This window comes from Camelus dromedarius, chromosome Y, assembly GCF_036321535.1.
Source record: "Camelus dromedarius isolate mCamDro1 chromosome Y, mCamDro1.pat, whole genome shotgun sequence".
Lineage (NCBI taxonomy): Eukaryota > Metazoa > Chordata > Mammalia > Artiodactyla > Camelidae > Camelus > Camelus dromedarius.
Genome location: NC_087473.1, coordinates 19,393,545 through 19,420,643, shown reverse-complemented (window position 1 = coordinate 19,420,643; position 27,099 = coordinate 19,393,545). Strand labels below are relative to the sequence as shown.

Below are 27,099 nucleotides of genomic sequence, written 5' to 3'. Positions count from 1 at the left end.
CAGACGTGCGGCTGGACAGCTCTGCACGGCACCTCAGTCCATGTGTAAATCCATTCTTTTCCATTAAAGGTTATTACAAGAAATTGAATGGTTCCCTGTGCTGCACAGTAGGACCTTGCTGTTTATGAGTTTTATATACAGGAGTGTGTCCCTGCACGTCTTGAATTTATCCCTCCACCCCCGCCTCCCCCTTGGTAATGACAATTTGCAGTAAAGTTGACTTACAATATTGTTAGTTTCGGGTGTAAAGGAAACTGATTCAGGCACATGTATATATTCTTTTTCATTACAGCTTATTACAAGCTATTGAATAGAGTTCCCCGTGCTCTACGGTACGTCTTTGTTGTTTATTTTATGTACAGTAGTGTGTTATCAGCCAACCCCAAACTCCTAACGGATCCTAATTTATGAAGTGGAGGGCACAGGAAATCACACATTTCTGAAAGTAAGTTTCAGGCATAACCATCTGCGGGAAACTCGAAAAATATCAATCAAGCACCAGGGAGAGGAAAGAGAAATTAAAGTCTTCCCACAAGAGCCGCCGGTGTGAATCACACGCCGTGTTTCTCCCGGGCTAAGCAGAGGGGAACCGTGTTCGCGGGTAGCTCTCTCCAAGACACACACACACACATCAACACCGCACGTGCATACGTGTAACGCTGGACGCACACTCTATGCACAGTTCTATACCCATGTCTTTCCCTTCCGTGAGAATTCCCAATGGAACGAGTGGACTGAACAGAGGTATCTCTCGGACCACAACCCTGCCCGCCAACCGCATTCATACGATGGGGAAAAAGAGAACAGCAAGACAGAGAGAGAGGAGGAGAAATGACACACCCCAGGCGCTGGGAGCCAGAATCAGACGGACAAGCATCAGACTCAGGACGAAGAAGGGTGCACCCTTCCTTCAGGTATGCCCACAACCTAACCCTCCCCGGCACCGTGACTACGGTACCTCCGATGGCAAAGGGGACTCTGGAGGAGGGCTTGATTAAGGATCCTCAGATGTGAAACTTCAGGGGGAGGGTGTAGCTCAGTGGTGCAGCGCATGCTTAGCATGCACGAGGTCCCGGGTTCAATCCCCAGGACCTCCTCTAAAAAATAAATACACCTAATTAACTCCTCCCCCTTCCAAAAAAAAAAAAATTCCTAGGTGCAAAAATTATCCTGGATTATCCACGTGGAGGCTCAGTGTAATCTCAAGGGTCCTATGGTAACATTTTCTCTGCCACCCGAGCTACGAATAATTTGACAAATGTCTGCTCTATTTGGTAAGAAGCGTAGTGGTTGTAGCTCATTGTTTGATTTACGTCTATCCGTCTGACTGCATCCATTTAACTATTTACCTCCTTTATGGACGGGGTCTCCAAGTCTGAAGGCGATGTCTTAATTCCACCGATACAAATGTGTTTCGGCACATTTACGAGAGGTTTGGTTCTGTGTTTAACATCTGAACGTCTTAAAAAAAAAATCTGAACGTGTTAATCCTTTCTTTGTAGGGTCGGGATGGACTTTTATGAAATAAGTGGACCACAGCAGAGGAAGAGACGGGTGGGGGACGGGGCACCAAGGTGACGAAGGAGACATGTGTCCGATGCTCTGAAAAGCTCCATGGGCTAAAGCAGGGCTGTGGGTGGTTCGTGCTGATCATGGGTTGAAGGCAAGGGAAGGGGACGCCACGCGGGCCTTTGAAGAGTGCTGGCTGCAGGGATGCAACGAAGACAGTTGGGTGTGAGGGTCTGGAGCCCAAACATCGACACTCACGGAAACACACGGAGGATTTAGTAAAATGACACTTGGGAAAACGCCCAGCCCTTCCCACGTTCCTGATACACCTTGGCCCAAGTGGATCTGTCAAAGTATCACCGCCACACGGCCCATCATCACGTTTTTCCATCATTTCAAAGCAACGTCCTACAACTGAGCGCGCTCATAAAAGCCACGCGCACCATTGGAACGAAGCAGCGGCAACAAGTGGCAGATACGTCCACGGGTTTCCCTGGGGTCCTGCTTTCCCAAGGGACGGCGCTCGCGCGGCGGCCAGAGCTCACGCCCCGCCCTCGCTGGCCCCTGGGGTTCCCGACACTCACCATTATTGACCAGCACATGGAGGGGGATGTTCTTCATCTTGAACTTCTGGACGAACTGCCGGACAGACCTCATGGACGCCAGGTCGCAATACAAAAACTCCACTGGAAAAAAGACAGAAACGCATGGTTATCTTCCAAAGTACGGCAGAAGCTAAGATGACTCCTGAGCGGGCAGGTTAACTTGCAGCCCTCCTGGGAAGTGGCCCCGGATTAGAAAAAGAGGAGGGTCCACTGCAGGGAACACGTGCTAAGAAGATTGCCCTCAGTGAGTTACGTCTTTAATTATTCCGTCTCTGAGTGTGGGTGGGACCGGTGACGTGTCTCTAGTCAACAGGATGTAGCCAGCATGATGGGATGTCTTCCCGTGATGGGGTTTCCTTCTACAGAAAAGAAAATGGGGCGTCGTTCCTAAGGCAATGGTTCATTACATAAGACTCCCTTCTGTGAGCAAACCAGACAGATTCTCCTGCCACCGCGTGGTGCAACGGCCATGGGGCAAGACCCCGAGGGCAGCTTCTGGGAACAGAGAACAGCCCCCAGGCAAGGGCAACGGGAGTGTCAGAACCTCAGATCTACAACCTCCAGGAACCGACTTCGCTGAACAACCGTGCAAGTCTGGAAGAGGATCCGGAGGTCCAGAGGGGAACCCAGACCACACAACCGTCCTGAGCAGAAGCCTGCTTTCTCGGTCATTCTGCAGCAGTGTGGTCCCTGTGCCGTCTAGGTGGCTCTCATAAAGGACCACCTTGGGTCTTTCCAGCCCCAGCTTTTGGGAACATGCTCATGGGGACGTCTGTGGCCCCAGGACCCTGGACCACAGGACCAGCACCTTCTGCAGCATGTGTCTCAGGGGTGAGACGTGCCTGTGGGTTTTTGCGGTTCGGAGTTTTCTGCAGGACGTTTTAAATGCCACAGCGCCAGAGAGCCAGCAAAAGCGCTCGCTTGGGAAGCTACGTACTTCGGAACACATACGTTAGTGTTCACTCAGAAGGGACATTCTGAGATAATCTTTCCTTTCCAGCATCTTCAGCGTGGAGAGTGGAACCCACGTGCGCCAAGTCACACGGCCACCGAGGACAAGGGCGTGCGCATTTTCAGTATTTTCCCTTAAAAAATTTATTTTTTTCTCATAATTCCTTTCTCCAACGGCGCCAGGCAGGGACAGACTCGGGGAGAGGGGTTTCACCACAGGGAGTTCGGATGTGCCGCTCCAGAAAATGGGGCCACATGGATAGGGATTCCTGACACCCCATTCTAACTTCCCCCCGAAACACTTCCAAGAATGTGAAAAAAGAAAAATAAAAAAAAGTAGAGGAGAACCCACATTATCGCTAATAACTTGAATGCATGGTAAAAGCCTGAGTGGACCCCTACACTCAGCTTCCAGACAGACAGCCCTGTTACTGGATCTCTGGGGAGTCCGAAGATGCCTCTCCTCTGCTCTTTGGGGGAAAAAAAGGAATCAGAAACGACCAGAAGCGTGAGGACTGCTGTTCCACCCTGACATCGCTGGCTTGTGGCACAGCCACTGAGTTTTGTTTCCTTTCTGCCCACTCCTGTCCATCAGGCTCTACTTGCTATGCTCATTCGGGAGCCACCTGGCCCCCCGGCCCCTCGCGTCTGCACCACTGGGAGGAGGGGGGACACACGGAATGCGACCCTGAAGCCAAGCCGTACAGCTGGGGTGGGCAGAGCGTCCCCCTGTAGACTGGAACACTCTGCAGGGCCCTCCCTGAGAACGGAAACGCGGAAGACACACTGCAGAGGGTGGGACCTCGCCCCCCGAAGGAGCCGAGGCACCAGGAATGACCTCGGACAGGACACGGGGAATCACGCGTGCCAGGGCTCACCTAAAACCCAAGTGGGCGCTGCACCTCCCCCAAGAATGAGCACGGTGGGAGGGGCCACGGGTAACGGATACAGCTGGTCGGGGAGGGGGCAGAGCAGGAGAGGGAGACGCAGGGACATTTTTCATTTTACCTCGACTGCCATCCATGACAGCTTCATGTCTATCTGGGTAATTAGAGAAGCAGAAGGTTGAGATGTTTTGAGAGTATTCAACGCACCCCTAGGAGACAAGAAAGAGGACGTGTGTCGTACAGGTGACGGGGGACATGGGAGGTAACCCAGGTGTCCACGGAGCAAGAACAGGAGACCCACGGAGCAGGCAGGGGGCATGGGTTGAAGAGGGGGGAGTGAGCCCTGACTATGTGGTCGTGATACGAATCCAAGATGGTAGCCGCTTAGTGGAAGACCGCACTCAACAGATTTGTTACAAATCTTAGCCATTATATAGATTCAAAAATGTTTTTAAAAGTTTCTCCTGTATCGCACAGGCAACTATGTTCAATATCTTGTAATAACCTTCAATGAGAACGAAGATGAAAATGAATATATGTCTGTACGTGCATGACTGGGACAGTGTGCTGTGCAGCAGAGATGGACACATTGTAACTGACTGCACTGCAGTTTAAACCAAAGTATGAAAAAGGAGAATTCTTCTGTAGGTTCATTGCGGAGTTGTTTTCTTTTTGTTTTTCTGGTGGTGGTGGTGGCAGTGGAATTAGGTTTATTTAATTTATTTTTTTTAAGGGAGGTGCGGGGGACGGAAGCCAGGACCCCATGCACGCCACGCACGCGCTCGACCCCTGAGCCCTGCCCTCCCCCCGCATCACAGAGTTTTGTTTTAAAGTGGGGACTGAACATGAAAAGGCCGCAGAGCGTGAGGCAAACAGGCAAACACAAAGCAGGGCTGGCCGTCTCCAGACACAGGAGGGAGAATTCAGGGCTCCAACAGGACGGGGACAAAGCGGCTCCTTATCTGCGGACCCGACGCTGCGTCACGGGGAAGGCAGCACACGTACGTGCCGTCTTCTCGGAGAAACACGGCGTCGGCCTGGCTTCCCCGGGGCTCCGGGACGGACGGGCACAACCAGCGGTGCTCCACACGGCTTTGAGCATCTGGCCGATCGACGGACAAAACAAAACAAAACAAAACAACAACAACAAAAAAAACCCAAACCACAAAAAACAACAAAAACGCCAGGACCCGGAGAAGGCTGTGAATAAGACGTTCGACAAGGCTGGAAACGCAGATTTCCACACAGGGACGCGTGTACCGCAGGGAGATTTTCTGAATCACAGCCGTGCACTTCCAACTGTATTAACCGTATGCTGAACAGACAACTAAAATATGAACCTCTCGAGGAAATGAATAGTTTCCCAAGAAAAATACTGATTGTTACAACCTAATCAAGGAAATGAGAACTAATCAGAGCCACGACTATGGGACGAATAGAAAAATTAATGAGGAATAATTGCAGAAAAGGCAGGGAGGGGGCTCGACGGGAGACGATCAGATTTGGTCCGACTTTCCAAGAACGGATAAATCCCAACCTACGTTGATTGAGTTTTAAACACCAGCAAGCAGAAAGAGGAAGAAAAATACAACGTGATTTCACTCATATGCAGAATCTAAAAAAATGAAGAAAAAAAAAAGGACAGTATGAACTCATCTACAAAACAGAAAGCAACTCGCGGACGCAGGAAACTATCTTACAGTAACTGGGGAAAGGGGGTGTGAAGGGGTAAATTTGGGAGTTTGAGATTTGCAAATGTTAGCCACTATACGTAAAAATAGATTTAAAAAAAGAACAAGTTTCTTCTGTATATAAAAAAAAAAAACTGGCAAAAAAAAAAAAACAAGGCTGAGTTGATTCTTTTTCTGAAGTTTGCATTTTTGTGATAGAAAAATCTGCAAAGAAATTGCACCAAAAGGGGAAGGGAGGTCACACCCAGGACCACTCAGTGGATCCCAGTAAATCTGCCGTCTCTCCGTCCCCGATGGGAACAGAAATCGCGCCCATGGACGGAGGGGCCGGGGCTCACTTCGTCCTGAACTTGGGGCACCAGAGCTGCCCCGCTCCACACAGCCACACTCTCGGGGGGAGGGCGGCTGCGACACCCCCTCCACACACACTCCTGGTCTCGGAGGCCTGGGCCTGCCTTCCCTTCAGAGAGAGGGACAGAGGCCCCCAATGTGCCGGGACGTGCCCACAGGAGCACAGCGTGGCTGTGACGCCCTGCCTCTCCCATCCTCCTGTATTTCTCTACTGGAAAAATAAAGGTGAAATGGACACACGTCTTGGCTGCTAGAGAGACACGTTCATGTGCGTCGAGACGGGAAATCCTGTTTTCTGTGTATGAAGTAGGTCTGAGCCTGCCCGTGAAGCCAGGTACGGAAGGGGCACGGAGGGAGGTTATCGTGTGTGTGTGTGTGTGTGTGTGTGTGTGTGTGTGTGTGTGTGTGTGTGTGTGACGTAGACAGAGATGCAGAATCAGAGACCTACAGGGAGAGTCAGAGAGAGCAACAGAGACACAAAGAGATACAGAAAATATGAAAACGAATTATGTATGTATGTGCATGACTGGGACACTGTGCTGTGCACCAGAGATGGACACATTGTAACTGACTGCACTTCAATTAAAAAAAAAAGAGAGAGATAGAGAAAGAGACACAGAGAGTCAGAGAGACGGAGACACAAGGGAGAGAACACAGACGGACAGATCCCTGGGCTGGAGGGAGAAAATTGAATAGGGAGGGAGGTCTAGCTCAGGGGTAGAGTCTGTGCTTAGCATGCATGAGGTCCTCGGTTCAATCTCCAGTCCCTCCATTAAAGAAAAAAAAAAAGAGCACACAGTGATTTAACCTAAACTTGAAAGAGAAAACTATTAAGTAACAGAAAAAAAAAAGTATGCAACATTAAAAAAAAAAAAATAAAACGAGGGAGGTGTAGGTCAGGAGTGTAGCACATGCTTAACATGCATGAGGTCCTCGGTTCAATCCTCAGTCCCTCCGTTAAAGAAAAAAAAGTTAAGTAAGTAAACCTAATTACCTCCACCCTGGAAGAAAAAAAAGAAGAACACTGAATAAGCAAGTGCCCATTTCTGTCTTTCATTCTGCTGGTTACGGGCGCCCCTCCACGGCCCCTCGACGGCGGGGATGTGATCCCAGGACGCGTCTTGAGTCAGGGAATAGGAGGCCGTCCTCAGAGACCCTCCTGAGGACGGCTGATCATCAGGACCTGCCATCCACCCGGAATGAACGCACGCAGACTCCATCCCTAAGGCGCCAGCTTCCTCAGGACCGTCTTCCTGGGGAGCCCTGACCCGCAGGCAGCCTCTCTCCCAGGAGGAGGAAAAACAGCAGGTCTGCAGACAGGGCCGTGCGGCTCCCCTTGCTTCTGGGAGCTCTGAGCCCACATTGGGTGGCGGATTCCCGTTTTCCAGGCACTCTCTTCGCCTAGACCGAGCAGACCTCGTACGCCGCAGTTCACGGGACCGCACCTTGCAGGCGCCGTGCATATTTCATTTTTTTTTTTTTTTACCAGCGGAAGGTGTGTGGCCGCCCTGCACTGAGCACGTCTCCTGGGACCGTTTTTTCCCAACAGCATCTGCTCCCTTCGTGTCTCCAGGTCCCACCTGGGTCACGGTCACCATCCTGCAAATATCTTACATCTGGGACGGGGACCTGTGATCAGCGATCTCTCATGTCACTGCTTCACAAAGATTCTGACTGGCTCAAGGCTCACAGCGTGGGAAGCATATGTGAGCAATAAAGTCAATTTAAATCACGTTTTGTGCATTTTTTTTTAAGACCTAAGGCCACTGCACACTTAAGACGGCAGCGCAGTGCGCACAGAACTCTCCCATGTGCGCTGGGAAACCGGGACGTTCATGGGACTTCCTATATGACTGTGACATCTGCTTTCTGGCGGCGGTCTGCAGCAGGACCCAGAATATAATCCAAGTGTGCTCGTAAAGCCAAGTGGACCAGACCACCGTCACCCAGCCTGGACGGCCAGCGTCCCAGGGAGGCCCTGGCCACTTGGTGGCTCTGGGTTGCGTCTGCCTGTCCTCACAGGGGACGTCCGTGGGCACAGCCAGGCGGGAGGTGGGTATCTGGCCTAACCCCCGACCCCCAACACCTGTCTGTCCACGTGCCCAGCCCCACCTGGACCCCCTGGAGATGACCTGCGCTGTTTCATGGTTCACATTTCAACACCCTATCCTCCTTCGGTCGGATGCTCTCCGAGGGCAGCTCGTCCAAGATCCCCTTTTCCTAAGCTGCGGACTGACAAAAATAGAAATAAAAACAAAACGCAGAACTTACAAGCTGAGAATTATGTTTGATCTGGGGCCTTACTGATGGCTAGAGCCTGACCATCGAGAGGACAGCCTCTCAGGGCTCTCTTGTCTTTCCCAAGTAAACCGCGATTTTTGCAGTGAAATGCTCACAGATGGAAAATCAAGCTGAATGTCGATCCTGCCCATTTCATTTCACAATAATCACACTCCTTATTTTTGTTCCATGTCTTTCAATCTCCCGTCCAGTGAAAATAAAGAAGCGTATAATTTGGGGCTTGTTTTTGGTTTAAATTTCATCGCCGAATTAGAGACCCCTGACATAAAGCGCATGGCCGACAGCCACATCCTGAGCCCCTAAGTAAAGAACGTTCTGGCTGCTACCTCAACCTTTAAGGTCACTTCTATTAAAACGCCAGTGTTAGCAAGAGATTTTTCTTCCCCACAATAATAAGAAACCCTAAGATGGTTAAGGTCCTGGATAACAAAATGTTCACCTGTGCAAACATTCCACTGAAATTTTGGGGGACTGGTCCAAAGACATATAAGGGAGGAGCCAGGATATACAGGAGTTTTTGGTGGGGGAAGAAAAAAAACAAACATGTAGTTGAACATCAAAAGATGACTGATAATCACAAAAAGCAGACGTCTCAAGTTACGGGGTTTAGCGCTTCTCTGTGTCTGGGAGGAGGCAAGAGCCTGGGCGCACTGAAATCACGCCTTTGACGTGCACCTGAGCTCCCTGGGGCCCGTGTCCTGTTTTTCTCCATCCTGAGTCCCCTTCAGGGGGCACTGACGGGGGCGGCTGCCATGGCCGAGGGCTCGATGGCCACAGCAGCCTTTGTTTAATGAAGAGGCGGGTCACGTGTTTTGTCCACGTGACCAAAGATGTCTTGGATATCAATGCTGTCTCACAGCAGCCAGCTGCAATTCTGTGTCGCCCTGAGCCTCTTTGAGCAGTAAGTGTGTCCTTTTCAAGGACAGCCCCAGTCCTCAGATGACAGGGTCTCCTCCCTACAGACCGATACTGTCCGGACACTCATGGCCACCTCCAGGGAGCTTCATTTTTGTAGATTTCCTTCTTTTTTTTTTCCTTCAATTTTTTAAAAAATTCAAGTATAGTTGATTTACAATGTTGTGTTAGTTTCTGGTGTCCAGCACAGAGCTTCCATTGTATACAGGTATATATACTGTTTTCCATATTCTTACAGGTATTGATAAGCTATTGAATAGAGTTCTCTGTGCTCTACAGTATAAACTTGTTGTTTATCCATTTTATATATAATAGTTACTTATCCACTAGTCCCAAACTCCTAATTTATCCCTCTCTTACCCTCTTCCCTCTTTGGGAAGTTTGTAAGACAAGGAAACAACCTAAATGTCCATCGACAGATGACTGAATAAGGAAGATGTGGTATATTTATACAGTGGAATACTACTCAGCCATGAAAAAGAGTGAAATAACGCCATTTGCAGCAACATGGATGGACCTGGAGGGTATTATGTTTAGTGAAATAAGTCAGACAGAGAAAGACAAATACTGCATGATCTCACTTCTATACGGAATCTAAAAAGGTTGAACTCATAAAACAGAGAGCAGAATGGTGGTTACCAGGGGCTGTGGAGTTATATGAAGTTATATGAAGAAGACGTTCTGGGCATGTGATGTACCGCATGGTGACTACAGTTAATAAGTACCACATTGTACACTTGAAATGTGCTAAGACAATAATCTTCAGTGTTCGCATCACACACACACAACAAAATGGTAACCGTGGGGTGATGAATGTGTTGTGCATGTGTGATGTGAACACTTAGGATCTGTTGTCTGAACAAAACTTCAAGTATATAACACAGTATTGGTTCTTGTAACCATTTCCCAATGTATATGTACGTTAAATTTTTGTACCTTTAAAAAAAAACCCACAAAATATCACATTGTACAACCTAAGATCAATCAGTCAGTGAATGATGTCAGTCACAAAAAAGAAACAAGAAATTCAAATACTCAAAGAGGAATGCTTGGTGGCCAGCAATGGAAAAAAGGGGCAGAACATCCAAGGGCAATATACCCCGTCCTCCTGCCCATGCGAGCGGCACTCTGTCTTGTGAGGTTATCTGTCCCCTAGGACGGAGGAAAGTCAGGCACCAATAAAGTGGGGTGTGGGGAGAAAACGTTCTACAAAAGCATTTTTTATTGAGATGAAAAGACATCCTACCAGGACAAGACACGCAGATGTGCGAAGATGGCTGATTTCCCCTGGGGCTCTCAGGAAACCCTTGCTTGCTCCTTCGTGAGAAGGCATGTGGTTATTTGGGTGTAGACACCAGCCTTAACAACTTGAACCCTTTGAGTGCATGTGCCCACCTGCCCTCAGGGCTGTCCTCACTCTGCCCTGGATTGAGGGCTTGAAGAGAGAGCCCTCTGTATCAGCTAGCTACACTGTGTAACAAACAAACCACCCCAAGCTTCCTGGCATAAAACTACCCCTATTTAACCATTTGGCAGCTCTTTCCTTCAGAGTCTGAGTCTGGGCAAGCTGGGTTCTCTGCTCGGGGTCTCACAAGGCTGCAACCATGGTGTCACCAGGGCTGAGGTGTCACCTCTGTGGCTGGAGATGCTGTTCCAGCCTCACTCAGGTTGTAGTGAGGTTCAGTTCCATATAGTTGGAGGACGGAGGTCCCGTTTGGTTTCCAGCTGTCGGGCAAAGGCAGCTCTCCGCTTCATGGGGGTCGCTCACAGCTCTGTGCCACGGGGACGCCTCACAACATGGCAGTCAGCTTCCTCTAAGCCAGCAGGAGAATGTCTGCTTCTGTTTCCAGTCTCTTTCTTGGGGTCACCTCTTTAGGCCAGGCCCACCCAAGATGATGTCCTTTTTGATTTAACTCAAAGCCAACAGATGTTGGACCTTCATGACATCTGCAAAGTTCCTTTACTTTTGTCATAAAGCATAACCTCATCTCAGGAGTGACATGCCATGATCCCCCGGGTCCCACCTACACAGAAGGGACAGGGGTTATACAAGGCACCCACACCTTGCAGGGGCGAGAATCCTGAGGCCATCCTTGCACCACACCCACCCTGGAGAGCTTGGGTGTCAGGGCTCCTTTATCTGGGGTTCCATCTGCACAGCCCCATCCCAAGCTCTCTATCAAGAGACCCTCCCTCTTGCTTTTGCTTCAGAGGAAGTCAGGCAAAAGAGAAAGTCATAGTAATAACACTCTAAAGTAGGTACGGGGTTCAGGGAAGAGTACAGCTCAGGGGTAGAGTGTGTGCTTAGCATGCACGAGGTCCTGGGTTCAATCCCCAGTCCCTCCATTAAAACACAAAAATACACACACACACACACACACACACACACACACACACATACATACCTGATTACCCCCACAAAAGTCACTTTAAAAAATTAAAAAGTAAAATAAAATAAATTAGTACAAATTTAAAAATTAAGTAGGTGTTTATCCACAGAGGAGTCAGCTGCAGATTATTAGGTACAACATAAGCTACAAGGCTATACTGTACAACACAGGGAATGCAGCCAGCATTTTATGACAACTTGAAAAATAATAACATCGGTATGTATCTGATCAACCTGGAGTGCAGCTGCCACTGTGTGCTTGCCGCATGTGACAATAAATGCGAGTGTGCAAGATACACACTCCCTGATGATGAATGGTCAAACCAAAAACTACCTTTCTCGCTGGAAGATCTCGTCATGATATCTCCAAAATACTTAAAAGGTGAATTATTGCTTGGATCACAAGTTGCAACCGGAGGCATAATGGTGTTCACTGAACACTCCCTGTGGGTTGATCAGCTGACTCTTCACATTCCCACTTGCTGAATTCTGTTACAAATAGGATGAGAAGAACCTAAAAGCTCCACCTCCACCTCCACCTCTCCTGCCTGTAAGTGTGTGCGCCAGGATCCATCCTACCTCAACCTGCTCAATGCATATGGCAGCCCCAGCCCATTCCCAAGCAATGACTTAGTGCTCAATGCATATGGCAGCCCCAGCCCATTCCCATTCAGTGACTTAGTGCTCAATGCATATGGCAGCCCCAGCCCATTCCCATTCAGTGACTTAGTGCTCAATGCATATGGCAGCCCCAGCCCATTCCCAAGCAATGACTTAGTGCTCAATGCATATGGCAGCCCCAGCCCATTCCCATTCAGTGACTTAGTGCTCAATGCATATGGCAGCCCCAGCCCATTCCCATTCAGTGACTTAGTGCTCAATGCATATGGCAGCCCCAGCCCATTCCCAAGCAATGACTTAGTGCTCAATGCATATGGCAGCCCCAGCCCATTCCCATTCAGTGACTTAGTGCTCAATGCATATGGCAGCCCCAGCCCATTCACATTCAGTGACTTAGTGCTCAATGCATATGGCAGCCCCAGCCCATTCCCATTCAGTGACTTAGTGCTCAATGCAGATGGCAGCCCCAGCCCATTCCCATTCAGTGACTTAGTGCTCAATGCATATGGCAGCCCCAGCCCATTCCCATTCAGTGACTTAGTGCTCAATGCATATGGCAGCCCCAGCCCATTCCCATTCAGTGACTTAGTGCTCAATGCATATGGCAGCCCCAGCCCATTCCCAAGCAATGACTTAGTGCTCAATGCATATGGCAGCCCCAGCCCATTCCCATTCAGTGACTTAGTGCTCGATGCATATGGCAGCCCCAGCCCATTCCCATTCAGTGACTTAGTGCTCAATGCATATGGCAGCTCCAGCCCATTCTCATTCAGTGACTTAGGGCTCAATGCAAATGGCGGCTGCATCCCATTCCCATTCAATACCTTAGTGCTCAATGCACATGGTGGCTCCAGCCCATTCCCATTCAATGACGTGTCAGTGTGCAAAGCATATGGTGGTTCTACCTCGTCCGTAAGCAAGTCCCAATGTGGCACTACTCAATGCCATTCCATCCCCAGTCCCACACAAAACAGCATCTGAACCATGGACCCAGCTTCCCGTTAACACAAACTCACATTTCATCTTATCCCGCCCACCTTCTTTTCCTTAAATAAACTGCCCTGAAAAAAAAAAAATCCAGACTCTGGGAACGCCTTATATGAGCTGATTTGCCCTATTAATTATGCTCAGGTTTTCAGGGATAGGGGAGATAAGGAAACATTCTTTAAAAAAAAATTCTCGGTATTTGTAAAATTCTTTGGGCACCAGGGGAGGCTGCAGAATTCACCACCTTCATCCACTGCATCACCATGGTTCAGAGCGTCCTCAGGCTTACCTCGTAAAAACTGGAGGAAGGAATCATTTCAGTAACAGGTCTTAGTGTTTCTATATTATCTAAGAATGGGAATTTTTTGTTTTGTGTTGGTGTTGTCTATAACCCGTCCCCACCGACACACAGGCAAACCTCAGTGTATGTGGTACCCAGGGCTCTATTTTTAAGAATATTTCCTGAAGGAGGTGGACTACAATGCGTATCTGCTCCCAACAGTTGTCTCTTCAGCTGGTGTGCGTGTCGTGAAGGGAAGGATGGAAACTTCCCCATTTTATCCGCCCCTCTGAGAAACCACCGCACTCCGTGCCCGCCGGCACCTCCCTCACCCGCCTCCATCAGCAGCGCACCCAGCATCTCAAGCTCAGATCACAGCTGAGGTCCCAGCATCTGGTCGGTAATGACTCTCATCTTCTTGGGGGTGCCACCTCGATTTTCTGCATCACGTCCCTTCCGCGGTCGTGGAGAACACATGGCCATCGGGCAGAACCTGTTCATCAGGGCTGTTAAAACCTCCCCGAGGAACACGCAACAGCAAAAGACAAAGACGTGCTTTGTTTTTCAACGAATGTCTGCGGCTTTGCCCGACAGTGGACTTCTTTTAGGCAGACGACTGTCTTACATTTTTTTTCCCCTTTGTTTTTCAAGAAACAGTTGCCTTTGGCATAACACAGCGGAGGCACTCCCAAGGATGACAGCAAAGTCCGGCCGGAACGATGGCACCGACGCCGACTCTGTGGTACCCAAAGCATCCTGCATCCCACACTGTGCCACGCAGGACACGGAACCCCAGGCAGAGACGCGTGATTTTATACAATGCTCTGGAGTGTCTTGAATACTACATGCATCTGAGGTTAATGCAGTCATCAAATAAAACATCCGTGAGACTGTGAGCTGACCTGAACCTTTTTTGACTGCAGTGTCGCAGACACTTAAAAAACCAAAGGATGTAGATAATTTTCATAGGTTTATGAGAATCTGAAAACAGTGAAAACCGGTTATCAGGACATTAAAACAACTGCATGAACTGCCTGGGAGAAATCTAACCCTTGGAAACTCCAGAAACACTAAGACGTCCAGCACAGTGGTCTTCGGGCACACGCTCATCACTGTGAAGGACGGTCTCCCCGAAGTTTGCAAGATCAAGAGGTGGTCTGCAGCCCCACGGGGGCTGGAGGAGGTAAAACCGGCATCTCTGACTGAGGCAGTAAGCAGCTACCATTCCTGCCACTCAAGACGGCAACACAGCAAAGAGAGACACACTGTCCTCAGGGAGGTTGGCGGTGGAGGCGGGCGGACGCGTTGCGCTGGGACAAAATTCCACCGGGCTGTCTCTGTGCCTACGTGTCTCGCCTGCGAGGCACTGACTGCCCTTTGTTTGGGGCTGGCTTCTCAAGTATTCATGTAGAAGACGGGGGGAGCAACTCATTCCAGACCAACAGATGGGCACACACACCCACCCTGCAAAAAAAAGCAACCCCCTCCTTTTTTTTTTCTTGCAAACATAGGCTCAGGAGGTATCCAGCAGTAGATTGGATTCCAAGCTTCCACGTTAGGTACCTATCTCACTTTACCTGGGAAAGCCTTGGTCTTCCCATCTGTGAAAGGGAGTGATGCTGTATGCACAAGCCATGCAAAGTTCTGAGCATCACGTGCAACATATGCTAAGGACTCAAGAAATACTTCATTCATTCTGCAAGCCCTGTTTTAATTATAACTTAGGAGGGCGATGGGTTGTCTAGAGACACGAGAAAATGTTGCAGAAAGACAGAGAGGGAAAGAACAGACTGATGGATGGAGCAGCCAGCATGCGCCTCCAGGGAGGAACTCAGGAGAAAGCAAGGCACTGAGTAAAAATTGCTGTGGAGAGATGTCTCAGGAAGGGGAGACGGAGGCGAAGCGTGTGCAGTGATATTTTCACGGTGCTTTTAAAATCAGGTTGCTAATTGGCCAAATTAGACACTGGCTGGGTGACAGCAAGGGCACATCAACCGCCCTGTGTCAGCCACGATTCCGGGTAAACAGACCCCGCCAGACACCGGGGGCTTCATGCACGAGCAGAGAAGAAATGGCTACGCTGGGATGTGAGGTACGATCTACGTCTGCTGCCCGCCCACCCCTCTCTCAGGCGTGACCACCACCCAGCAACAGCCCACCCCAGTCCAGCCCCAAAATGCTGGAGTCTCGACTTCATACGTTGGTGAATATATCTGGATTTTCTTGCTTTCAAATCTAGCAAGATTATTCATTCGATGGTGGGTTTTCTTCCGGATAACCAGAACAACAGCGGCACATGAAGCCTTTCGAGTTCCCTTGGATGTGGCCAGGAAAGGCAATCACTCAAAAACGCAGAAAGACCACTTTTCTATACCAGTGTCCTTGTTGTTACAGCGGACGGTGGACAGTTCTTAGTTCTTCCAGAAACCACGGGGACAACACACATGGGGTAGTGCCAAGCAAGGAGGCTCACCTGAGCCCTGATGCCCAGGGTTTGATGGAGCGTCAGTCAGGTAGGCACAGCGGACCTCCCGCACGGCAGACCTTCGTCTGCAGCCCCTCCAGAGGTCAGGCTGGTACCACGTAGCCCCAGGGCCCCACTGCCCGTCACATCGTTAGCATCCACGGTCAGGCATGGCCCAGAGCCCCAGGTCAATCCACACACTCCAGTCAGGCAGGAGGTCCCAAGGGCTCACAGGTGACCCCCCAGGAGCCAGGGGCAATGGTGACTCTTGGGCAAAGCCCATCCTGTCCTTGACGGCGTGCGCAAACGCTCCCAGCATGCGATTCCTAAACCATTCCGGACAACCGGAAGTCCAGCCACAGACCAAGAACTGCCGTCAGGCACTACACTGCGATCCTCGGTGCATTTAAGCAGACGACTTGCGAGAAATAGTTCGGCTTTAATTTCGGAACTGAATCTGGTGTCATGTTGTTAAAGAAAAACATTTCAGTCCATTAATATTCTTAAATTTGTTTTCTTCTTTATTGAGGTACAATTGATTTACAGTATTATGTAAGCTTTAGGTATACACCATAGTGAGTCTATATGTTTATAGATTATAGTCCATTTATAGTTATTACAAAATATTGGCTCTATTTCCCTGTGCTGTACAATATAGCCGTAACATTTACTTTATACATAGTCGGTTGTAGCTCTTAATCCTTTCTTCCTAAATTCCCCTCCCCTCTTCCCTCTCCTCACCGGCAACCAGTAGCTGGTTCTCTATATCTGTGACTCTGTTTCTTTTTTGCTATATTCATTGGTTTCTTGTATTTTTTAGATTCCACCAATAAATGAAATCTAGAAAAAAAAATAATCATACGGTATTTGTTTTTCTCTTATTTCATGAAGCGTCTTACTCTCCAGGTCCATCCACGTTGTTGCAAATAGCATTATTTCATTCTTTTTCATGGCTGAGTAATATTCCATTGTGTATATACACCATATCTGTTGATGGACACTTTGGTTGCTTCCATGTCTTGGCTATTATAAACAGTGCTGCTGTGAACACTGGGGTGCAGGTGTCTTTTTGAATTAGAGTTCCCTCCAGATATATGTCCAGGAGTGGGATTGCTGGGTCATCTGGCAGCTCTACTTTTAATTTTTTGAGAAACCTCCATACTGTTTTCCATAGTGGCTGCCCAAATTTATAGTCCCACCAACAGTGTATGAGGGTTCCCTCTTCTCTACATCCTCACCAACATACGTTATTAATATTTCATTTTACAATCCTATTTGTTTGTGCTCATCCCCAAACCTTCCTAAACTATCTGTTATTCTGCTTCAATTTTTCTTTACTTAGATGACATCAGTATTAAGGAGCCATTTGCAGGAGCTCGGGGTCACACAAAACTCAGTGTTTTTAATATACGCTGACTTCTTTTGTGCATGGAACCTGCTACCATAGCTCTCCTGTCACCGTTCCTGGCCTTGGACGCCGCTCCTGCTGCTCAGCTGCAGAGTCTGATCCCCAGTAGACACCAAGCCTCAGTCACTCTCTCCCCACTCCGATGTTCCCTGTGGATTTCCTTTATCAAAGGCATTTTGTCACGGATAATGCATCCTTATTATGTCAGACAGCTGTGGGAACATTTATCGAGCAACAAGGTTAATTGCCTTTGAATAATAAACAAAAAACAGGGTTTGCTGCCAGAGGAATGGAATAAGGAATAAGGAGGGGACTCTCATTTCCATTGGATGCATTTTGTCACCAGCGCTTAGAGGTCCAGATCAGCTTCTTTTATTCTTGGCTGGATTAATGCATATGGTTCCATATATGCACAGCCTGGGGGGCGAATCCAATACCAACTCCAGTCAACAGGCATTCTCTCCTACCTGGAGGAACACACACGATGGGGCAGATGGGTGGTTCCCAAGCCAGAGGGAGTACTGGCTCAGCTGGAGGGCTTGTGGAAATGCAGGTTGGAGAGGGGTCTTCACCCCTAGAGTCTCTCACTCCACAGTCCTGTGGGGGGAGACTGGGAGTATCATTTCCAAGGCGTTCCCAGAAGGTGCTAATACTGCTGCTCTGGGGATCAAGCAATGAGAGCCACCGGATGAGACCACACCCCATGACATGCAGCTGTCACTTCTGTGGACACCAGCTGCCTCTCCACTTGTGTCTACATTGAACCTGGAGGAAGATGGGTCCATTGTCTCCATCACCCTCCAAATCGTCACTGAAGGCCACCAGCTAACTGTCCTCTATTCTGTCTGTTCTGGACCTTGGGTCATCAATGGACCCAAGTAGCAAGTGGATGATAATAAAGCACGGTTTACATAGAGGAGACCCTGTGTCCTCTTCAGTTGAGCCAGGAAGAAGCTGCAGCCACCCTAAAGTAGTCATCGTAATGGCTCTGTGTGGTGGGGGAACGTGGGGACACAGACCACAATCCATCCCCAAATGGTCTGCGTTCTGAGACAGCACTCCCAGCTCTGTGCACGGAGGGGCACTTACTTAGCTTCTGAAAAACATCCTGGTCAGGGCGCCACTCCCCACCCCCTGCCTGAGCTCAGAATCCTCGGGAAGCTGATGCACCTACGTAACAGCAACCCGTGTCACTTCCACAATGGGATGTGACGTCGTACTGCAGAGCCTGACATGACACCGCGCACTCTGGATGGGCGTGCTGCCTGCGGGTTCCAGGGTACGGCCAACAACAGACTACGATCAACACATCCAGCATTCCAACACACCACATCTTCTTTATCCGTCCATCCACTGATGTATGATTATCCTTTGACCAACATCTCCCCAGTCTCCCCAACCCCCAGCCCTGGGCAAACACCATTCTACTCTCTGTTTCTCCACATTCAACTGTTTTAGATTCCACATGTTAAGTGCGCCTGTACAGTGTCTGTCTTTCCCTGTCTGACAAGACCCTCAAGGTTCAACCATGTTGTCACAAATGACAAGATTTCCTTCTTTCTCATGGCTGGATAATATTTTGCTGCCGGTATACACCACATGTCTTTGTATGGACACTGACTATGGTTTAGAAGCTTGTGTCTGTGGCGTGCAGGTCTGACGAGCTTGTACCTGAGGGTTCCAGAGTACGGCCAACCGCAGAGTATGACCAACACGTCCAACATTCCATCATATGTACATGGAGACACACCCCCCTACATCTTCTTTATCCTTTCACTCATTGATGTATCATTGCCCTTTGACCAACATCTCCCCAGTTTCCCCAGTGCATGGTATACATCCCACGGCAGGTATGTATCACGTGTCTTTCCCTGTCCATCCGTGGATGGACACCTGGATGTGGCTGAGAAGTGCGTACCTGTGGGCATGGAGGTCTCAGCGCCTTCCAGCCCACGTCGTCTACAAGGTGATGGTGGGGGGAGTGGACATGGCCGTCTGTGGGCCACGGAGCCAGACAGTTTGTGCTGAGGAGAGCATCCCGACCCTGGAAATACCACCTGCACTGACTCTGACCCTTCCCACGCTGTCCCGCGACTACTTCTATTTCCAGCTCCCGGGCAGGTGGATGACCCGGTGTCCAGCAGCGCCCATCTGGCCGGCCCCTGTTCGCCTTTGGGGACAGCCTGGCCTTGCTCCCGAATCCACGAGCATAAAAACAGTCACCAGTTCGTGCAGTCACACAACGGCCCTGCTCAACGCTGACCGGGCGCAACCCAGGAAGCGCCATCTCCACTTCAGCCCCGTCCTCGCAGCTCCGAACGGAGTCCCAGCACCCTGCTCTTCTGACGCGTCCCCTGGAAGGCGGGCACGCCTGCTTCTCCCGCCATCCCGTAACTCCCACATTCACTGATTCTCAGGTGAACATGCAGTTTAATTCTTCTCATCTCTGTTGAAGAAGGTGGGTCCGCACACCCCAGGAGGTGGGGACGGCCAGAAGAGGCGAGCGTTCCCTCTGCAGAGACAGGAGGCTTGGGCGAAGTTGGGAAAGACGATGCAGTGGGGAGGGTACAGCTCAGGTGGCAGAGCGCGTGCTTAGCATGCGCAAGGTCCTGGGTTCCACCCCAGTTCCTCCTCCAAGAATAAGTAAATAAATAAACCTAATTACCTCCCCCTCCAAAAAAACACACAAATGAAAGATGATGGAGGTGATGACGCAGAGAAAGCCAGAGGGCAGTCCAAGCTCCAGCCGGGAGAACCAAGAGAGACGGCCCCGAAGCCCGCTCTCTGCCTTCTTCCAAATTAACTGGCGCCTCCTCGCAGCTCCGTCCTTCTGACACGTCAGCGGGACCCTGTCTCACCCGGAGCCTCGTGCTCCCCACCGGGCTCTGTGTCTATCCGTGCAGCTGTCTCTGCATCTGCAGGCACACAGGCGTCTGTATCCACCTATGTCTCTTAATCTGTATTTACACCTGCATCTATTTCCTCCCCCATCTGCTTTATCTCTGTGTCTACATCCCTTCGTATCTATGTGTTTATCATCTTTCTTTAGATCTGTTACGTCTGTATGGACGCCTCCATCTACTCAGTTCTACAGCGCCGTCTTCATGCCTACCTTCATCTCTCTACGTCGTTTTATCCACATTTATATCTTTATCCCTGTACCACCTGAATGAACAGGTGATTTTTTTTTTTCATCCGTATACATCTCCGTCTAGACACCACCTGCATCTCCATCTGTATCTGCATCTCACCTTTATGGATGTCTGGGCACCATCTGTATTTACACCTGCATGCCACCAACAGCTACATCTACACCTGTGTCCACATACACCCTCTGTTCTGTTTCTCTGGAGAGCCCTGACTGACACACATAAAACCTCTGTTCCTTGTCTTTATAGGACAGAAATAAGGTTTAGGATGAACTCTCCTCCCGGAAAGCCCGCTGCCCTCATGGACACGCAAAGAACTCCCAGTCACCCTGGAACATCCAGCTCAGACACGTCTGATTCACGATGACGTGTCAGGCTCCACGGGCAAAGGCCAGCATCTCGCCCCCACCGGGCACCTACACACACATCCGCTCCAGTACACCTGATGTGGCCTGAAGACCCTGTGAACGGAAAATCACCGCCACCGAACTGCTCACCTCGTGGGAACAGCATTTATAAGGATGTAATGGGTGGACAGAGGGGTCATCCAGGATGGCTCCTGTCCACCCTCGCAGCCTAGCCTGGCTCCGCTTTCCGTGCAAATCACTGCATTTTCCACCCAGCTGGGTCTCCTCCCTGCAGCCTCCCCTCCTGCCGGCCGCCTTGAAGCTGCTGTCAAGCTTAATCTCCTGAAATAGCGCACGTCCCGCCCACCGCCTTTGGAGAACCTCTTGTAACTTCACCTCAATAAGTCCAACAATGACTTGGCTCCCAAGACCCCCGCACCCCGCATGGCTCGTTCCCAGTGGTGTGGATGTCCTGCCCTGAGATGCTCCCCTGCATTAAGCACCGTTCTCCTTTCCAGCCGCCCCACTGCATTTTCTAGCACCAGGGGGCGCGTGTACAGGCATCATGCACAGAACGGCGGCGTCTCTCCCCAACTGGGCCATCACGGATCCCCCTGCTGCTGGGCACTCGCTGCTCTGTCCAGCCAAGGTACCTGCCGTCTGTTTCAGCTTCGCCCAAGGAGATGCTTCCCTGACTCACCCCCACATCGTGTGGATCAGAACCCCCAAGAGCTCCCCATCCAAAACCAGGGTCGCGGACGGAATCCACACCAAGCCAGTCAGAACCCTTCCCTGGGATGGTCCGAGGGCAAACGAGAAAAAGACCGTTTGTCAGTACGGGGGGCAAAGCAAGGAAGGAGGTAAGACAGGAGACGCCGGTCTGGGAGGACAAAGCCCCCCCGCAGTGATGGGAGACCTCAGAGAAGAAATACGCACCCCGGGGGCGTCTGGGCGCCCACCCCAGCCGCTGAGGGGAAGGTGAGGGCCAGGACGGCTGCAGACTGGACGTGGAAGCAAAGGCTTAGGTGCGATCAGTCTGGGGTCAGTGCCTTGCAGATGGAGTTTTGATGTGTGTTCACTCATGCTGGATGGGTGGGTTTCTGATTACTCGCTTTAAAAATGAAACAGAGGGTCAAACGCGTGATGAGTGTCAGAAGGAACCACCCCCCAAAGTAAGAAAGGGGAGCTCACAGACAGCAAGTGGGAAACACCACCCCACGACTGTCCACCCTGGCCTGGAACCACCATCCCATGACTGTCCACTCTGGCCTGGAACCACCATCCCATGACTGTCCACTCTGGCCTGGAACCACCATCCCATGACGTCCCCTCTGACCTGCAACCACCATCCCATGACTGTCCACTCTGGCCTGGAACCATCATCCCATGATGTCCCCTCTGACCTGCAACCATCATCCCATGATTGTCCACACTGACCTGCAACCACCATCCCATGACTGTCCACTCTGGACTGCAACCACCATCCCATGACTGTCCACTCTGGCCTGGAACCACCATCCCATGACGTCCCCTCTGACCTGCAACCACCATCCCATGACTGTCCACTCTGGCCTGGAACCACCATCCCATGACGTCCCCTCTGACCTGCAACCACCATCCCATGACTGTCCACTCTGGCCTGGAACCATCATCCCATGATGTCCCCTCTGACCTGCAACCATCATCCCATGATTGTCCACACTGACCTGCAACCACCATCCCATGACTGTCCACTCTGGACTGCAACCACCATCCCATGACTGTCCACTCTGGCCTGGAACCACCATCCCATGACGTCCCCTCTGACCTGCAACCACCATCCCATGACTGTCCACTCTGGCCTGGAACCACCATCCCATGACGTCCCCTCTGACCTGCAACCAACATCCCATGACTGTCCACTCTGGCCTGGAACCACCATCCCATGACTGTCCACCCTGGCTTGCAGCCACCATCCAACAACTGTCCACTCTGGCCTGGAATCATCATCCAACAACTGTCCACTCTGGCCTGGAATCATCATCCAACAACTGCCCACTCTGGCCTGGAACCATGTACCTGGCACACAGGAGTAGGGACCACGCCATGGCTGGCCACCATCCCGATGATTCCCCAACCTTGGACAGCAACCGCCCACAGACAAAGGTCACAGGCAGCTGTGACCGCTCACAGGCCCCACTCCCTGCCCACCCTCCTCGGGCAGCTGAAGGACGGAACAGTTAACCCAAAATCCTTAAAACCCCAACCACGTGCGGGCACACCTGAGGGCCACAGAGCAGGAAGGAAAGGCAGCCAGCCCAGCTCCTTCCAGGGTCAAAGAGCAGGTTTCCCAAGACCTCCCCCGCCTCAGGACCCGTGAGAATGAAACAGGCAAACACCAGACGAGGAAGTCATCTGCCTCGTAAGCATGTAACAGGCATCTGTCGTGTGCAAATAACAAGACCACGTGAAAAAAGACTGTGAGCCACGTGTGTTCAACTGAAAATTTCCTCGCAGACACAGAAAACAAACTTACAGTTACCCGCGGCAAGGGAGTGGCGAGGAGAAGTTGGGAGTTCGAGATTTGCAGACACTGACTACTAGATATAAAATAAACCACAAGGTCCTACTGCAGAGCATAAGGAACTATTTTCAACGTCCTGTGATGGAAAAGAACATGAAAAGGAACATGTGTGTACATGTAGGACTGAAACATATATATGTTGTGCACCAGAAATTGACACGGCATTGTAAACTGAATATACTTCAGTAAAAATAAATAAATTAAATTATTTTTTTAAATGACACAAATGAACTTATTTATAGAACAGAAACAGACTCACGGACGTAGGGAACAAACTTAATGGTTACTGGGGGGAAAAGGGAGTGCGGAGGGATAAATTGGGAGCTGGAGATTTGCAAGTACAAACTACTACATATAAAATAGATAAACAACAAGGTCCTACTGTACAGCACAGGGAGCTACATTCGCTGTCTTGCAATAACCCACAACGGAAAAGAAAATGAGCAGAATGTATGTATGCACATGTATGACTGAAGCACGATGCTGTGCACCAGAAATGCACACAGCAGTGTAAACTGACTAGACTTCAATAAAAAAGGAAAAATTTTTTTTAAATTTTAATTAAAAAAAAAAAAGATTTACCACACTGAGGGAGGATGAGCTCCAGCGAGCCTCCCCTCTCCCCTCTCAAAGACGCCCGACCTTAGAGGAGTGACGTGGTGAGACCGTGGGGCTGGGAGCCCCCTCCGGAGGAGGCTCTAAAATCAAGCTCTGCAGGACCTGGGACAAACGTCAGTGGATGAAAGATCGGACTCGGCGCGGCCAAGAATCACTGCAGTGATGTGGGAAAGCACGGGATGCAGGAGAAAAGGATGATGACATGAAGCAAACAGAGGCGGCGGTGGGGAGGGGACCGAAACAGGAGGCAGACGGTTGAGACTCAGCCTAAACATAAATGGTAAATTGAAAGAAACAAACCGCGGAAAATAAACATGGAAGAATATGTACAGGTTCGGTATAAACAGAAAGAAAGAAAAAAAAAAAAGCCCTGAGATACTGAGTCAAATCTGCAGTAAAAAAAAAAAAGAGCTGTTGTAAAGCATAGAAAAAAATGTTTTTTTTTAATTGAACAATAGTCAGTTAGTTACAATGTGTCAATGTATATACATGCCTATATTCATTTTCATGTTCTTTTTTGTTATAGGCTATTACAAGATATTGAACATAGTTCCCTGTGCTCTCCAGCAGGGCCTTGTTGTTTATCTATTTTATATACAGTAATTAATATCTACAAGCCTCCAATTCCCAATTTATCCCTTCCCACCCCCTTTCCCCACTGGTAACCATAAGTTTGTTCTCCACGTCTGTGAATCTGCTTCTGTTCTGTAAATGAGTTCATTTCTTTTTAAAAAAATTTTTTTAGATAAAGCATAGAAACTATTTTTAAATGCCCATATGTCCACCAACCACGTTCCTGGTAAAAAGGCCACGCTCGAGGGCTGGAGAGAGAATTCTAAAGGCGTGGAGGGAGGAAAAGGTGGGATGTCTCACAAAGGGAGAAATCAAATGAGAGTCGAGACCCCTCTCCCCCAGTGTTAGGCTGCAGAAAGCGTAAAGACGCATCGACAGAGCCTTGGATCACAAGGATTTCAACAAACACGCGGAGACCTGAGAGGGTCTTCCTTAGGGGCAGGAAAGCAACATTCTGTCAAATACTTCAGGAATCGGGAAATAAAACCAGGTCCCTGTTTGTTTCTCACAAAAGGTATTGAGCCACTCGCTCCTGCACACTGAGATCTGCAGGCAAATCAAGGACTTGCCTTGGAGAGTCAGCAGCACAAGCTACAATGTATAAAACAAAGGAGCTACAATGTATAGAGCAAAGAAGCTACAAGGAGACACTGCACAGCACAGGGGACAGAGCCAGGATTTTACAATAACTATAAACAGAGCATAACCTTTACAAAATTGTGAATCACTGTACTGCACACCTCAAACTTATATGATACTGTACATCAACTATACCTCAATTTAAAAAAAAATAGAAAGAAAGGAAAGGGGAAAAATTATACTGTATAGCATAGGGAAATATACACAAGATCTTATGGTAGCTCAGAGAAAAAAATGTGACAATGAATATATGTATGTTCATGTATAAGTGAAAATTGTGCTCTACACTGGAATTGGACACAACATTGTAAAATGATTATAAATCAATAAAAAATGTTAAAAAAAAAAAAAAAAGGAACTCACCCAGGGTAAAGATGGGCAGTGAGCATCAAATGAGAAATTTATAACCAGGTTTATCGGAACCACTTCTATATAACCAGGGTGACTGTCGTGAAAACAGGATAACTCTTGAGAAAAAAAACACACACACACACATCACTTCTAAAATCTGTTAATTTTTTAAAGATTATCAGAAGTGGGACAAAACAAAAATCCTCAAAACGCCCACTGCCAGCAAGAGACGGAGTTCGGTGGAGTCACATGGTTATGGTACTTCCTTCATCTTCTAAAGGCAGAGCCCATGGTCAGGGTTTAATTTCTGACATTAATCAACAGGAAAATGCATGTTGTTTACTGCAACGTGAGATTTGACTTATAAAAGCAAACTTACCAGAGGGCTGGGGGTTCCAGGACTGCAGAACACGCACCAGAGCCCCCAAATTCAGAAAACAGGAAACTAACAAAGATACAGAATTTAAAATAAGAAGACAGAGGGAGTTACACATACATACATATTTTAAAAGCTGATGGAAGAAACATACCTGTTGAAGTAAAAATGAGCCCTAATGACCTAAAGGCTGAAGGCTAACACTGAAAACACTGCGTCTAGAAAGAACACGCAAAAGAGTATTTGGTTTGAACGTAAAAGACAGTTACAGGCAAATATACACGGAAAGACATTCAGGGTCAAAATGCTATTATAGGGGGGAAAAAGAAATTCAAGACAAAGAACATTAAACATTTAACAGTGATGAAAGGCAGGGAGGAGATAATGTCCATGGCGTCACCGTGTACCCCGCCGGCCACTTTGGGGTTTATTCACCCAGGGGACTGATACACCAAGTCCCACCAGTGTCCTTCTGCTCGGTCACAGCTATCCACTGACGGAGTCAGAGCTAAAAGCCACTAGCTACTCGATGTGGACAAATCCTCACTGTTCTCTGAAAGCCAAGAACTTAACACGCTGCCCCCTCACCGCCAAAGGTGGGTATTTCATGGCTGAGTGACTGAAAACCAAATAGATACCGGGCGCCAGGAATACCCGGTCCCTGGCAAGTTCAGGGAAGGGATGGAGCTGGAATCTGGGGGCAGGAGAAACGGGTTTCCTCTGTCCTCACACTCAGTGATCGCACTCCAACACCAGCCCCACCAGTTCCTCGGGCTGGATGGAGATTTGCCTTCAGTTGGAAAAAACGAACCACTTAGAGGAGACACTTTCCACACGCACTTTAACAGAACCTTTTAAAAGACGGCCAGTAATGCTAATAATAGTGATTGTAATTGCTTAAGGTAAGTGTGCTTTGCAGAAACTACCACCATTTACAAAGGTCTTACAAAGATTCTCATCTCTGGTTTATTGAGGTCTTTAAGAACCTTTCAATTTACATTGAATTAGAGATTGAATTTTTAATGACGGACAAAAATGTGCAAGTATCAGGGGAGGGTGCAGCTCAGGGGCAGAGCGCGTGCTTGGCATGCTTGAGGTCCTGGGTTCCATCCCCAGAATCTCTG

At 49.2% G+C, this 27,099-nt stretch overlaps 1 protein-coding gene across 6 annotated transcripts in view; it reads right to left on the bottom strand.

The window, feature by feature from the left end:
- Nucleotides 1–27,099, bottom strand: part of DHRSX (dehydrogenase/reductase X-linked) — a 206,415-nt gene that overhangs the window by 109,037 nt on the left and 70,279 nt on the right. For all 6 annotated transcript variants that reach the window (XR_010379602.1, XR_010379598.1, XR_010379600.1 and 3 more), the window contains exon 4: nt 2,094–2,195. Coding sequence is in view for 1 of the 6 variants with exons in the window: in XM_064483573.1 (XP_064339643.1) it covers nt 2,094–2,195 (102 nt within the window). In the remaining 5 variants the exon portion in view is untranslated. The remainder of the gene's footprint in view (nt 1–2,093; nt 2,196–27,099) is intronic.